The sequence below is a fragment of the Cariama cristata genome, unplaced genomic scaffold (genome assembly GCF_000690535.1).
Source record: "Cariama cristata isolate BGI_N322 unplaced genomic scaffold, ASM69053v1 scaffold34760, whole genome shotgun sequence".
Lineage (NCBI taxonomy): Eukaryota > Metazoa > Chordata > Aves > Cariamiformes > Cariamidae > Cariama > Cariama cristata.
The window spans coordinates 2,409-17,219 of NW_009594807.1; the positions used below are offsets into that span (position 1 = coordinate 2,409).

General features: G+C 42.3%; 1 protein-coding gene across 1 annotated transcript in view; it reads left to right on the top strand.

Moving 5' to 3' along the window:
- Positions 1–10,972, top strand: part of NARS (asparaginyl-tRNA synthetase) — a gene marked incomplete at its 5' end in the record, with an annotated part of 13,056 nt that extends 2,084 nt beyond the window's left edge. Inside the window, 10 exons of the mRNA XM_009699301.1 lie at positions 635–713; positions 1,722–1,792; positions 2,069–2,155; positions 5,225–5,446; positions 5,845–6,044; positions 6,513–6,648; positions 7,688–7,801; positions 9,394–9,525; positions 10,121–10,252; positions 10,705–10,972. Of these exons, the coding sequence (XP_009697603.1) occupies positions 635–713; positions 1,722–1,792; positions 2,069–2,155; positions 5,225–5,446; positions 5,845–6,044; positions 6,513–6,648; positions 7,688–7,801; positions 9,394–9,525; positions 10,121–10,252; positions 10,705–10,836 (1,305 nt within the window). The remainder of the gene's footprint in view (positions 1–634; positions 714–1,721; positions 1,793–2,068; positions 2,156–5,224; positions 5,447–5,844; positions 6,045–6,512; positions 6,649–7,687; positions 7,802–9,393; positions 9,526–10,120; positions 10,253–10,704) is intronic.
- Between the last annotated feature and the right edge of the window lie 3,839 nt (positions 10,973–14,811).

Below are 14,811 nucleotides of genomic sequence, written 5' to 3' on the forward strand. Positions count from 1 at the left end.
CTAATGTCCAGCCTGAACCTCCCCTGGTGCAACTTGAGACCGTTTCCTCTTGTCCTCTGAAGGTCCTCTGCTTCTTGTCCTCTGGAGGTCCTCTGCTTCTTTGACTGCTAACTGAACTCATCTGTTGAATGTCTTTAGAAATTAATCCAGAGTGCATTCAGAGTGCCAGAAAATGTGTCTGAGGCATCCTTTCCAAGTCTTTTGGCGATTTAGTGCACCTTGGATTTCAGGTTGTAGCCGAGTATTCTGTAGTCTTAAGGTGTGAGCTGTTACTTGTGTTCGCTTCTACTTTCGGCCAAATGCAAAGTGAGCTTCTTTAAAAGCCGTTACAGCCCTTAGTTTCTACATGGCAAAGTAGGCCTGCTGACTAGAAAGGACTCAGTATGAAGTCTGGAAATGCTGTCCCAAGGTACTGCCTGTCCTGGCTAAGGTGGTACTCCCTTACTAAACAGCTGTTCAGTATTGACAGCTGTGCTTGTACCCTGGATGCAACTTCACTTCAGATGCTGCTGGGAGGAGCTATTTTGGGGAGGGGGATGTCATATACACTTGTATTCTGAGTAATGATGTGGAAAACGCCGTCTAAATGGTGAATCGTTTCTCTATTTGATTGCTTTTATTCCCTGCTTTCCAGGTGAAGATTGGTGCTCTGGAGGCTTACAGAGGCCAGAGAGTGAAGATTTTTGGTTGGATTCACAGATTACGGAGGCAAGGTAAACCACAAGCATTTAGAAGTTCTTGAACCTGTGCAGGGGGGTGGAACAAGTACAGTGGCCTTCAAAATTAGGACACTTAGAGTGAATCGGACAGCACCTATTCTTAAATTTTTAAACCATTGGTTAGACATCCTCTTCGGTTTGTCACAGTGGTCACTACAGCACTGAAAACTCTGCATGATGTATGAGCATGTAGATGTTTCTTAGTTGAAATCTTGCAGGATTTTCAATTTGGAGGCCAGCCCTGCAGAATTTCTTCAAAAGATTTGTTTTGTATTTTAAACTAGTCCTGCAACCTGAGAAGCTAACTGGCATCTGCTCATAGTGAAATCAGCAAATTAGAATTTTAAAGTTATGTGAAGTAGCATAACTTATTTTAAAAGAAGTTTAGCAAGTAATACTTGCTATCGGAATGATTGGTGTACTGGTTAGCGAGGTGGCTTCGGTTGGGGCATAGAAGTGCACAGCAGAGGTGGTTCTGACTCCACAGGTATTTGTTCAAATATCACTGAAGGACTTGACGAAGCGGTTGTGGATCTGGCTATTGTGAGCAATTTCTAGCAAATTATTTTTGTAATGGTATGCTTTTTTTGAGAGGTGGGTGACCAGGGTGACGTCGCTTCACCTGTGTTAGATGTACCTCCGGCCTGTGCATTCGGCATTTCTGCAAACAGACTTGTAGTCCCTCAGGACCAGAGGGACATCTGAGGTCATGGCATGGCGGTGCGATCCCAGCCCTGTTGAGACTGGAGCAGGCTTTGCTCTTGATGTCTTGTTTTAGCTTGTTATGCAGAGTACAGCTTTATGAAAGGCTTCTATAACTGTGCTAATGCTTCAGTGCTTGCCTGGAGCATCTTTGTTTTTTAAAATGGAAGAATGCGATCGCAGTCCTCCTGTAATAATCTGCACGTTGGTGATTAATACGTCTTGGGAAGTGGGTCTTGTTCAAATGGATCAGTGAATAAAGCTGAGGCTCTCTGGGGTTTTTTTCTTCTTTTTAACTAGGAAAAAATTTGATGTTCATTGTTTTGAGAGATGGCACAGGTTTTCTTCAGTGTGTCCTTTCAGATGAACTGGTAAGTTGTGATGATTTAATTCTGTTCTGTCACTAAACTTAAATTTAAGTGTTCATACCTCATCCATTTTTCTTTTACGTAAGCGATTGGAAGTTCTCCTAAGCCTGCTGATTAAGTTGTATCATTGTCCAATTGTATCTCCTACCACTAGAGGTTTTTTTGTCAATCTGAGAACTACTTAAAAGTGACTATGAGTTTAATCTTCTCTGACTCCGACAGATGTCATAGGAAAACTAAAACTAAACACTATGCCGTTGTCTCTTTTTCTCTCTGTAGTGTCAGTGTTACAACGGGCTAATTCTCTCCACGGAGAGCAGTGTTGCAGTCTATGGTACGCTGAACCTCGTTCCTGAAGGCAAGCAGGTATGGGAGTTAGTGTGTTTGGGCTCTACTCCTCTTTAACAGTTTATCGTTTTCGAGATGTAAGGAGAAGCAGGGGTGGAAATAATTATGAGATGATTTCAGTGGGAATTTGGTTTGGAGAAAAGAACAAACCTCCCAAAGCTGCTGCTGTCACCCACAGTTCAGTGTGCGACAGGTGAACTGTGTGACTGTTCTGCTTTTGCCTGAAACAGCTTTCCACTGATGTGCCCCATAGATATTACCTAGAATGTAACAGTGGAAAATTATGTTAAATGAACGACATAGCTTTATTTTCCCTAAGGAGGTTTATTCAGTTTTTATTTTGCGAGGCTAAGAATTGGGGATTAGCTCTCTTCTTTTATTGAGATGGGCTTGTAGGCTCTTCACCATGTTGTATTTGTCCTCCAGCACTTGGCAGGTGTATGAACTTTAGGCAGTTTACTGTAACTTGTTTTGTAAAACTTTGTTTATAATGGTGGTCTCAGATTAATGACTGGGCAGGTATGATTTTTGGTTTCAAAATGGGATGCTGCTTATGCCTTGTGCTTCCACTGTTCCAGTCTAGATCTGCACACTGTTACTGTTTGGAAAATGGTTTGAATCTGGAGTTGGGGCTAAAGCCATGTTAAGCAACTGTGCATGGCATGAAGGATGGCCCATAAAAAGGGTTCAAACTGAAAGCAGGAGAGAAGCTTTTAGGAACCATTATCTGTGACAGCAACTCAATGCACTCATCAGGCCTGTATGAGGATATTTATTGACAATTAATCTAAGACTTCTGTCTTGGTTATTAAGGGGTGACTGAAAGACAAAAGTAAGCAGTGTCTGTGTTGCAAAACTTAACTTGATACAGAAACAGCGAGCAAGCTCAGGCCACGTTTGTTCTATTTAAATCTTAAGTAGTCCTTTTTAAGATGATCTCTTGGTAGCTGCTTATAGTAATGTCCTTTTTTTCTGATGGAGAAGGCAAAGCAGTAATGTTGAGATTTAGAAGATAGATGTATGTTTAATCTTGCTAGTCTGTAAGCTTGCCTCTCCTTTAGATACATATTCTAAATTGTCATCAACTCTTGCACTGAGAGTTGTTCTTTTGTGTGGATTGGCAATCTACAGCCTCCTGTCTGGTCTCTTGAATAAGTGTACTAACTGCAGTAAGATAAAGGGGAGAAGAAACATGTCTGAAAAAAAAAAATATTACATTTTTGAGTGTTATGTTGCTTCAGACAACGTTTCCAAGATGTCTTAGACAATATTTGAGCAAAGTAGTCCCTTACTGTGGCTGCCTGTAGCGTGAAAATAAGGTCAAAGTGTTAACCTTCTGTGATGCTTTGTAGATAATTCAATTTTCTTGTAAGCCACGTACTGTTGGCCATTACTGGCATGTTTTGCAAATGAAATTTGGATAGGCTTAATTGTTCTCGTTGTGTCTGCCATTCGGGTCCTATCCTCAAGAGATCGACCTAAGGTTAGAGAGCCAAGCTCAGTTAAATGTGAGTCCATTCCCTGTTGTGTTTGCCAGTCAGAAGTTAGCAAGATTTCCTTTCCTTCATAGCCTACACTACTGGGACTTTAAAAATAAATGCAGCCAAACAGGGATCACTTTTTAAAAAAACTTCATGCAATTTGGAAATCATAAGTAACTCATAGTATTCTACTGCTCATAATGTTTTGGATATTGAGAACACTTCATGTCTTCACGTCTCATTGCAAGGATACAATGCTTTTAGTGAACGAAACCACCAGATTTGTAAAAATCTGTTGATTAGACTTTGAAAATCTGCATTTATGCCCTGAAAATGCTGTGAATGAAAAAAAATACCATTTTAGGGGACAGAAGGCTGCTGTGACCCACGCGGGGGAGCTGGTGAGAGCAGAAGTGAAGAGGTCTGGTCTGCAGCCCCGGCAGCCGGACAGGGTGGGCCCTGGCAGGGCCACCTCCGCTTGCCGTGCGGCAGCAAACGGGGCAGGGGAGATCAGCCCGCGTGGAACTTGCTATTTTCACTTTGTGGTGAGGTGCTACCTAGTGCAGAAAGATTGCTCGGCTGTCTCTGACAGACAAACTCCGAAGTACCCCTAGTGGGCCAGCTCTTCCTCTATCGTGATCTAAGCAAGTTTTTTCAACTTTTTTGAAGTTTGCCATCTAGTAGGAGGACATAGCTCACATTACCATTACTACAGAGAACAAAATACCTTGAATGTCGTACTGCAGTCTTGGGACTGCATTTTCTTCTAATAGGTGGGAGGACTCTTCACTCTGTGTGCGTGTGTGTCGTGTCCTCAAGGGATACAGGAAGGTTCTTTGTGCCAGCGTCTTGTGTTGTGGCACCATGCAAACTACTGTGAAGAAAATGAACTCTATCCCAGCCAAAAGTAGTACACAGTGTAAGTTACCACAGAGTGGTTTTGGTCGAGAGGAACCTCTGAAGGTCATCTGCTCCACCCTCTTCTTGAAGAAGATCTAATGTGAGGTCAGGCTGCCAAGGGTCTTGTCCAAATGTGTTTCTGGACGTCACCAAGGATGGAGACTGCGGTCTGGCTTGGTTTGTGCTCCAGCATTTCACCACCCGGTGAAGAATTTTTTTGTTTATGGCCAATTGAAATATCCCTTGCTGCAACTTGAGACATTTGTCCTTTTTCTGGACGCGTCCAAAGAGAGTTTGGCTCTATCTTCTCTGTAACCACCCATTAAATAGTTGAAGGTAGTAAGTAGCTTTCCCCCTGCTTAGCTTTCTGTTCTTCCAGTTGAATAAACCCAGCTGTCTGTGATATAATATACTTAAACTGAATGTGTCTGGAAGCTTCTAGTTGCTACTGTAGTACTGTAATTACTACTGACTGTAGTCCTCGATCCCATTCACGTTAAGTCTGAGAGACTCATGGTGGGTTACAAATAGCACTTGCCAGCGTGGTATGACTGAGTTACAAAGCTGTTGCTTTGAAAATACTGCAGTTGGGATTTTAGCATCTTTTGTTTGGACTGGATTAACATCTCTGCCGTGATGCCAGATGGTGACATCCAAGGGGCAAGAAGTGGACTTCTCAAATTGTTGTTTCTCCTCAAATTGGCAGGCTCCAGGAGGCCACGAGCTGAACTGTGATTACTGGGAGCTTATTGGTCTGGCCCCAGCAGGAGGGGCTGACAATCTACTCAATGAGGATTCAGAGGTTGATGTGCAACTTAACAACAGGCACATGATGATTCGAGGCGAGAATATGTCCAAAATCTTCAAGGTGCGCTCCATGGTAGTACAGGCCTTCAGGGATCATTTCTTTGCCAATGGATATTATGAAGTAAGTATGCTTTCCCCTGTCAGCAAGTGATTACTTTAATGTCCTGACTTCAAGGCTATCTTTCCCCTGGGAAAAACTGTGTAGACTTTCTAATGGACCTGAAGGGGGCAAACGAAAAGTTGTTTCTTAGGAAACTGTTATTTGTTTGCTTTCATAGACATAGAGCTCAAAGGTGGGTAGACACATCTGAGGCGTGTAAGCGTTACAGCGTGATTCACAAACAGCCTGCATACGTCTCTTTAACGTGCTGAAGGCTGTCAGACTTCATACGTATGCCTGCATACAAAAGCTTTGTAGGTGGTGTTCTGGAAGGGTGTGCCTTACATCACTGCTCTTATGTGTTGTCACCATCGTTGTTAATTCTTCACTCAAGTAATGACAGTCCTGTTCTTTAACAGGTCACACCACCAACTTTAGTCCAGACGCAGGTGGAAGGAGGCTCAACCCTATTCAAACTGGATTATTTTGGTGAAGAGGCGTACTTAACGCAATCATCGCAGCTCTATCTGGAGACCTGCATTCCGGCGTTAGGAGATGTTTTCTGTATTGCACAGTCATACAGGGCTGAGCAATCCAGGACCCGCAGACACTTGGCAGAGTATGGAGAGAGTATACTACTTTGGTATTTACATATAAGTGAAGTTATGAAGCAGGGGAGTAGCAGGCAGTTGGATGACATAATGTATAGTGAGCAGACAGCATAATGCTAATGTGGAAGGACTGAGCAAAAGCGTATTTGGGGGTAATACCTTGTCTTGGTGAATGTCCAGCTGGTCATAATACGTTGACATTTAGTGAAGGAAGATCTGGGTGAAACAGAGCTGACACATTTTTGGGAAGCTTTGTCTTTTTAGAAAATACCGTTCATGTTGTTGTCTTCCTTTTTTTTTTTATTTGTTTGTTTTTAGGCTTTATTTCCTTTGCAGTGTAGAAGTGGAAGAAATGAAAAAAGGGACAAAAGGGAGTGTGTTTGGGTTGTGGGGGATTTTTTTAATGAGAAATTTTTTCATAGCTAAAAATTTGTTGCTTGTGTGTGGTTTTGTAATGATTTGACTTTGTGTTTCAGATACACTCACATTGAAGCTGAATGTCCTTTTATAAGATTTGAGGATCTGTTGGACCGTCTGGAGAGCTTGGTTTGTGATGTAGTAGACAGAGTCTTGAAATCACCTGCATCAAGCTTACTGTATGACCTAAACCCGGTAGGCAGCAATGTGGAACACTCATGAATAGCCGAGAAAATATGATCTTTAGCCTTTCCTGATCAGCGTGTTCATTTGGGGAAGGCAGGGCAAGGCAGTGAGCTCTGCTTGCTTACTATTACTAATAAGAAGAAGAATCTTAAATATCATGAAAAGAATGAAAATGCTGCAAGGCTGATAATGACTTGCAGAAGCAGGGGACCATGGGGAAGAAGTTTCCTGCTAGCAAGTTCCAGGAGCCAGCACTGTGCTGGGATTTATTGCAATCTGTACTCTACCAGTGGAATAAAAACCTCTATCCCAGAGCTGGTAATATTGATCGGCTGGTACTTGCAGATTGAGCACAAGGGAGCAATGAAACAACTGATGTTTTACTTTCTGCCCTGGAACGTGGAGCTCTAAAGCTATTTTCATTTGTTAGAGGCCCTTTGTCTTCTGTTGCCTTTGCAAAGAAGATGGCTTTGAGAGACTGCTAACTTTATCTCCACTGCTAGCTTTCCTCTCAGAGCACCTACAAACTCAGTCATCCCTGTTGTTTTAACCTGTTTTCCTCATAAACACTGAGAGGTTTGGGTTTAAATTTGGGCTGAGCAGGGCTCAGGAGGTAAAAAATAGCAGAAGCACAACCCACCTCACGAAGGCGGGTTCTGAAGCCGTTCTGCACACAGGGAAGCAAAAATGTTCTTGTGTGGCCTTGCCCATGGAACCTCTGCTGATGGCTCCCTTCGAAACACCTACATGTGCAATGAAAAATGTACGGAAAAGGAAACCGCTTTGCAAATACGTCCTCTCTTCTCCCTCCTGCAATCTTTTTCACCATCTGTTCTGTGAGCTTTACTGGGGCTGGAAGATGGTTGTGTTTGGTTCTAGCTTTTCAGTACTGAGCTTCATTTGTTTATTAAGTAATAATTTGTTGATGCATGAGCTGGAAAGAGTAGTGTGTATATTTCAAGTCTGGAAGTGGACTTGCTGATCAACTAGAAAAGTATTCTTTAAAAATGGTACTCTTCTGACTGTCTGTGTCTGCTCTTTTTTACAGGGCTTCAAGCCCCCTAAGCGCCCTTTCCGACGAATGAACTATACTGAAGCCATTGAGTGGTTAAAGGAACATGATGTGAAGAAGGAAGATGGCACTTATTATGAGTTTGGGGAAGTAAGTCTTTCCGAGGCTCTTTAGGAATTAAAAACAACCAAAATCCCACTGCTCTGCACGCAGGGTGTACAGGTTCCTTGGAGAACAGTGTGTTTGGAGCATGATACTTTTGGGCTTACTGTTGCTGTGTGAATCTTTACTGTGTTTTGTTTGGAATGATATCGATAAGGAGTGAAATTCTAGTCCCATTTAAGTTAAAGGAAATTTTGTTATAAACTTCAGTGAGGCCTGAATTTTTGTCTGGGCTGTGCTGGGAGGTGTAGTAATGTTGTATTGGGGAATGCAAGTGTGGGTTGGGTTTTCACATGTCTTTGGACACTGGAATCAAAATCTGTGTTGTCATCTGTCCATCTGTTCCCTGTCTCGCTCTTCTCCAACTTGAAAGACAAAATTAGTTGAAGGAGCTCAAGAGGACTTGGTGATGTAGCCATAGTCATCAAAGGATTTAAGAGAGGTGACATTTTTAGGAGGAGATATACAATGGTTTAACTTCAGAGTCTACACAGCATATTCTGAGGGAACCTTGGCAGCTCAAAATCAGATGTGTTGGCATTTTTGCTGTTACTGTTTTTCCCATCTGGGTCAAAGATGTAGAGATAAAGGGAGAGAAAGGCCTCCAAACTGCACTGAACTTAAAGTTCCGGAGGGAAGTAAGGGTTCTTACCTCTTCTCCCCCATTGTGGGCTGATGCTTTGTGAGCTGCCCTTGCACAAGGCCTATGTTCCTTGCACTTCTGTTGCTGCACATGCTACAGTTGGCTCCTCCTGCCCCCCTCCCACAGCAGTCCCTGCTGTAATGCACTGTTCAGCTGGATGGAAACAACTAACAGGTGTGGCCGGTTTTTCCTATGAAAGAAAAATCTGATCTTCTGACTAACTCGGAATCTAAGAAAAGTGTGATACCGTTGGCTGAATAAAAGTTCAAATTAAGCCTTTTAGGGATAGACAGAGTTTTTTGACTAAACAAAGTGTGTTTGTTTACCCAGCTGTGATCACATGACCTCTGATGCTCCCCCTCTGTCAGTGTACCTGTGGGGTCATCCTTCACTTCTCCCCAGTTTTTAAACAATAAAATTGCTGACTCAATCAAAATGAAACTTCTGCTAGGTGTTTCACAGTTTAGCAAATTTCAGTCAGAAAACTTAGACGAGGTTATTTGGTTTTTATCTATGTAACTCATCAGTTGAGGTTTTTAAATACTAGCCCGTATACATAACAAGGAAACACTTAACCTTCTTGGTCTTGAGGTCTTGGAAAATGGTATTGGGGAGGAAGGAGATTAGGCTCTTCAATGTTTGCTGGTTCTTTGAAAAGTTGACATTTCAGGTTAGGTTTTCCTCAGTTTTCTGGCTGAAACATTGGGAAGACTTAAGTTTTAATTGGACAGATTTTTTTTTTTTCCCCTGACATGTATGTGTTTATATATGAATATATTTTCTTCTAAGATAAGCTTGCTTTTAAAAAATTTAGGTACATTAGGATGAATGGGTGGATACTTGTGGTCTGAAACTGTTTCATGCCTGATATATGTGGGACTCAAGGTACTGGAGTGATTTTGGTTTTAGATATTAATAAAGCCTTCTTTAACCTTAGGATATTCCTGAAGCTCCTGAGCGATTGATGACAGACACCATTAATGAGCCAATCTTGTTGTGCCGATTTCCTGCAGAGATAAAGTCCTTCTATATGCAGCGCTGTCATGACGATTCCCGGCTTACCGAATCTGTAAGTTGGTATTTTACGTAGTGTTACAGGCTTCTGAGTGGAGTGGGGAACGTCAGTGTGAGTGAGCATGAAATGAATCAGTACTCCAGGGAAATCTTGGAGAATTCTTACCAGGTTTTGTTTTGGATGTCTCTTGGCATGGCTTGCTGATCGTATAGACATAAACAAAGCATCTCTGAACTGCTAATAAAATGTCAGTAGATCATAGTGAGCGTGCTCTTCGCTGACCTTAGGTACGTGCTGGTCTAATGACAATACTTCTGTGACTTCTTGGAGACTGTGTTGTCTAAACCCCAGTGCTCTGGCAGCCAGGAGGAGTGGTGGTTTGTGGGGGTTTTTTTGTTTGGTTGTCTGTTTGGTTTTTGCAGTTCAGTGTGGCCAAGAGTATTAGAGATTAATTTAGAGAACCTCATCAGTTACTTTATTCCACCTGTAAATTGGATCTGGAAGGAACTGACTTCCTTCCTGTCATGGAGAATTAAGATTACATGGTGAAATGTGTTATGGAAATACAGTTTTAAGTTTGGGCTATTTTTCCTCCCCTTCCTGCAGGCAGCTTAATTGTAATAGTTTGATCTTACATTGTGTGTTGTAGGTTGATGTGTTGATGCCTAATGTCGGTGAAATTGTTGGAGGTTCTATGCGTATTTGGGACAGCGAGGAGCTGCTGGAAGGCTATAAGAGAGAGGGCATTGATCCCACGCCGTACTACTGGTATACTGATCAGGTAAAACAGATTAGATGTGCTCCTTGTCAGATAAGATTTTTTTTTTTTTTTTTCCTCTTAAACTGTTCTTAAAATGATGCAGTCTAAATCAGAAATGTATTTTTGGTGGCCCAAAGTAGATAAAGAGAGATTGGTTTTCACAGACTGGAATGACTAAGCTGTAACTAGTGTAAGGGGAGGGAGAGAAGGAGGAGGTGGTTGAAAAAGAATCATTCAGACTTTCTTTTTCACCTTCCTTTTTCCTCTTTTAGTCCTTGCACTGCCCCAGGAAACTCAGGACAGCTAAGCACAAATATCTTGCCTGAAAAGGTCACTGTCCCTTTTCCTCATCATTCAGAAAATAATCTTGGAAGGGTTAGGGTTGTTTTTTTTTTTTGAGGTGGTATAACTGCAATTATAATACAAATAACGAGAAAATACTTAATATCTGCTCTCTGATTTTAATTTCACAGAGAAAATATGGTACGTGCCCTCATGGTGGATATGGCTTGGGATTAGAACGGTTCCTAACCTGGATTCTGAATAGGCACCATATCCGAGATGTCTGTCTCTATCCACGCTTTGTCCAGCGCTGCAAACCTTAGCCATCCTTGTGGTAAGCGCCTAGAAAACGAGCAATTGGTGCTTGGGAAAGAACGATACACTCTGCGATACTACAGCCTGTCTGAGAACAAGACTTACTGCAACCTGTTGCTAATACAAATACTGATTTAGGGTGTGAAAAGGAAAATAAACAACCCCCTTTTTTTAAAGGAAAATTGTACTAATTAACTGGAAGAAACCTTAGAAAAAATTGTTAGGTGCATTTATGCTCTCAAGTCAACATAAAGATCCTGATAAAAACAAGATGGGCTTCTGCTTTTAATTTCTGTGACTTAAAGGAAAATATGCTGGGCATTTGATTATATTTTTTTTTTAAATTGGCTTTAATTTTAATCTGTTTTCTCTTCTGGCTTCTTGTTGGAGAAATCAGGAGTTCAAGCTCTTTAAATTCCCAAATTCTGGCCTCTGAGAATGGTATGAAAAGACATGACCTAAACAGCTCAACAAAGTATAAAAATGGGAATAATTACATTAAGTGCTACACTTTTTATTGCTCCTAGTGTTTTTAGTGGAAGTTCTGTTCGAGTTTATTCAGTAGCAAGGTATGTAGTGTTGAGCACAAATTCCACCGCAAGAGATGCGGTTTGTTTTTTTTTGTTTGGTTGGGTTTGTTTGGGTTTTTTTTCCCCCTAGATTATTTATTGGCCAGAAATTGAGGCTGACGATGAGGTAGGCTTTGCTACTTTTTCCTGATACCTGTGGATGAAGTGCTATAGTGGATCGTGCACACCCAGCCTACACCGAGTTACAGCAGGAGGGGACGTGTTGTCAGAGCGCTGGCTCGTGGCCACTGGGACGTTTGTGGTGCCTTCCAAATTGAGATTCTGCCGTCTGTTTCAAAGAAGTGACTGATGGAAGACGCAAAGACAGTGGTGACTTTGAAATACAATGGGATTTCAGCATCGTATGCTGACTGAATCGCTGTCCCCTCTAGATGGACTGTAGTTCACGCATTGCTTTCCCACGTCATGCTAAAGTATGCTGTCATAGTAGAGCAGTTCCATGTTTCCTGGCTGGCTCTGTGTTCTTTTGTGCTACTGCATCTGAGCAGATTCTCTGGCTGCCATCACGTTGTCAAATAGGATCAATTAAATACTTAATGTGTTCGAGTCATCTGTATGCTTTTTAGTCATAAATAAAGCAATTCCTTTTAGTAGAGAGAGAGGGGGGGAAAAAAGGGTAGGTGCATCATTTGCTGCCTGCATTGAGACTTGAGCTGGATTTGCCATTCATAGAATTGTTGAGCTGTGCAATATCCATATTTTTGTAATAAATGACTCTTCATCTTGCATGTTACCTGTATAAACTGGTCTAAACCGGCAACCAATAAATTATGGCAACAGAAGTTGGTGTGCAAGACAGTAGTTCTTGACCTGTAACGTCTGTTCCTTTCCTTTCACTTAGCCTTTGTAGCTTTCTTGCTTAATATAGTCTATCCTGGCATGGGCAAAAGTGTAGAAAAAGTACATTTTCAAGTGCAGTAAACACATATTCCAAGAAGTGGAACTAGCTTGCTTCTTTCTAAACTAAATCCCCGTTAATTAACTTAAATTATAAAAATTCACACCTTTGAGTAGACCAACTCAGCTACTGCATGGAAACATCCTAGAGAGAATAAATGAGAATAAATGTGGTGCCGAATAATTGTTTGCCAGGGCAGCGGCTCCAGTGGGAGCAGGGCCGTTGGCTTCTGGCTGCTTGTAGCTGTGGCTGCCCAAAATGAGGCCAGGCCCGTAAGCAGAGTTAATGTCTGCCTCATCTACTGGTACAGCTGGAAGACGTGAGGTTATTGCCAGAGCTCTCAAACATCTGGATATAATGTCTTGGGGTTGGTTGGGGAGTGCTGTGGCATTGCTGTGTGGCCTGCGGGGTGCCCCTTTGAAGCAGGGGAGGTGAGTAGAGGCTGTGTGAGGATGAATCAAAGACATGAGCACTGCTGGGATGGTTTTCTTTCTTACCCACCTCTTCGAATTCACCCTTTTCACCTATTTTCCCAGTCCTTTTATAGCCACAATAGAAGAAAATCTTGTACAGTAACATGCCTCAGCTCTGACACTCGCCCTACTCCGTTCTTGATGGGTGTTCTTTGTGTGAACGTAGAACTTAAAAGATTCTTTTAAAATACCTGCAAAAGTATCGTCAACTGTAGATTTCCTGTGGTTTTGGGTATTGTTGCATATGTGTTAAGTACCTAAGCTAGAGGAAGAGGAGAAAAATCAACAAGATCGACTGCAACAAAATGCTAGCAATTTCTTACTTCTTACACAACAGCTTACTAACAGCTAGCTACAGGAAAAGTCACCCCAGTCCGAAAGTTGACCATGCTACCAAGTAGTAATCACACCCCTTGGGGTTTTGTGTTTTGGGATTTTTGTTGTTAGTGTTTTGGGGGAGTGGGGAGGTTTTTTGCAGGGAGGGGAGCTCAAGAGGCTTCTGTAATTCAGAATATTTGGGAATTTATGAGCATATAAAGACTTTTTATAAAAAAATTTCCTTCAAGTGCCTGAAGTGATGGGAAGGGCTGGGAAAAGATACTGCTAGGAAAACATCACTTGTTTGCAATCCTTAAAACTGGCAGGGCTGAGCTGCTTTGTAAAGGTTAAAAGCCTCCGTATCAGGAGAGCTACTAGAGGAAGGTCTGAGGACTTAAGAGGTGCGGGTGGAAGAGGCGGATCAGATAAGGAGCTTAAAAGGTGACTGGGGTGAAAGAGGCTGTTGAGTTGAACTGAACGGCAACTGCTGGGCACTTCCGTGATCTGCTCGTGGAGCAGCGGTGGTGCTGGGCAAACCACCTGTGTGGAAGAGATCCCTGAATTAAGGAACAGCCAGCGCAAATCTACCTGTGGAGTAATAAGGAGGAATTCCTTAGGCAGCCACTGAAACCTGGCCAACAGGAACATCGTCATGTCCAAATGCTGCTTCAAAACAAACCTTCGCTATGTTAGATAGGATTGGCATAGTTCCTGATTTACCATCAAGGCTCATTTCAGGTTTTTGACCATTAAGAAAAAAAATTCCTTTTAGAGATTGAAAAATTATAAATGTATCTCAGTTTTATTCCTATGTCCCATCAGTTGTGGTTTTGTATTGTGTCTTCTTTTTTTTATTGTGTTCTTACAAAATTTGCTGAGTTTGATTATGTCTCTGGTGATTTAAAACTGATGATGATCCCGGGTGTTTCTGCCAGCTACCCAGAAAGCTAGTTTCCAAGCACTCTGGCAGTAAAGCTTTTTGGCTCTAAGTTCTTATTCAGGGCTGATTTAACCACATTTGCTGCTATACGTGTTCCTCCAGCTAGCAGTGTTCCCAGGTCCTTCCCGTCTGAGTTTGATCTTTAAGTCCTCCTTACTAATGCAAGCACTTTTTATGCGTGGGCAATACAGGTCAGATACTGGGGGAAGTGAAGCAGCTTGTTGGTCTCACCGGCTGTTAGGACTCCAGGGACTAAAGGGAACAGCACTTTCTTCCAGGCTCCATCACGAATTCCTGCGCAGCTTACATCCCTTGCAAACTGTGATCGTTAACAATAGCTCTCGGAAAGGTGCCACAGCTGCTTGGAATACAAGAAGACTTGGGTTTATTTTTATTAGAACGGGTAAACAAACCTGCAGAAGAGGAGAAAATGTGCAATCAGAACTTGGATTTCTTCTCATTCTCACTTTCATTTTCCCTCAAGATATCTCCACACAGTCGGATTGGTGATTGGACTGATAATTGGTAAACTGGACTGCCAGCGCTGGCTCCAAGGCCCTTCCAGCCTTGTAACTGGCAGCTTTGAGATCACCGTTGTGCAGCTTTGTTTAGATTACATCTCCTTACGTGCACTATGTTATATCTGCCTATGTTGAAACTCGCCTGGCCACCGTTTGTAGGGACCCTTTGAAGTTCCTGGCCAGTCCCAGAGAGCCCGGTGTCCTTCACAAACCTGGGGTTTCTCCTCTTCACTCACTTCCCCA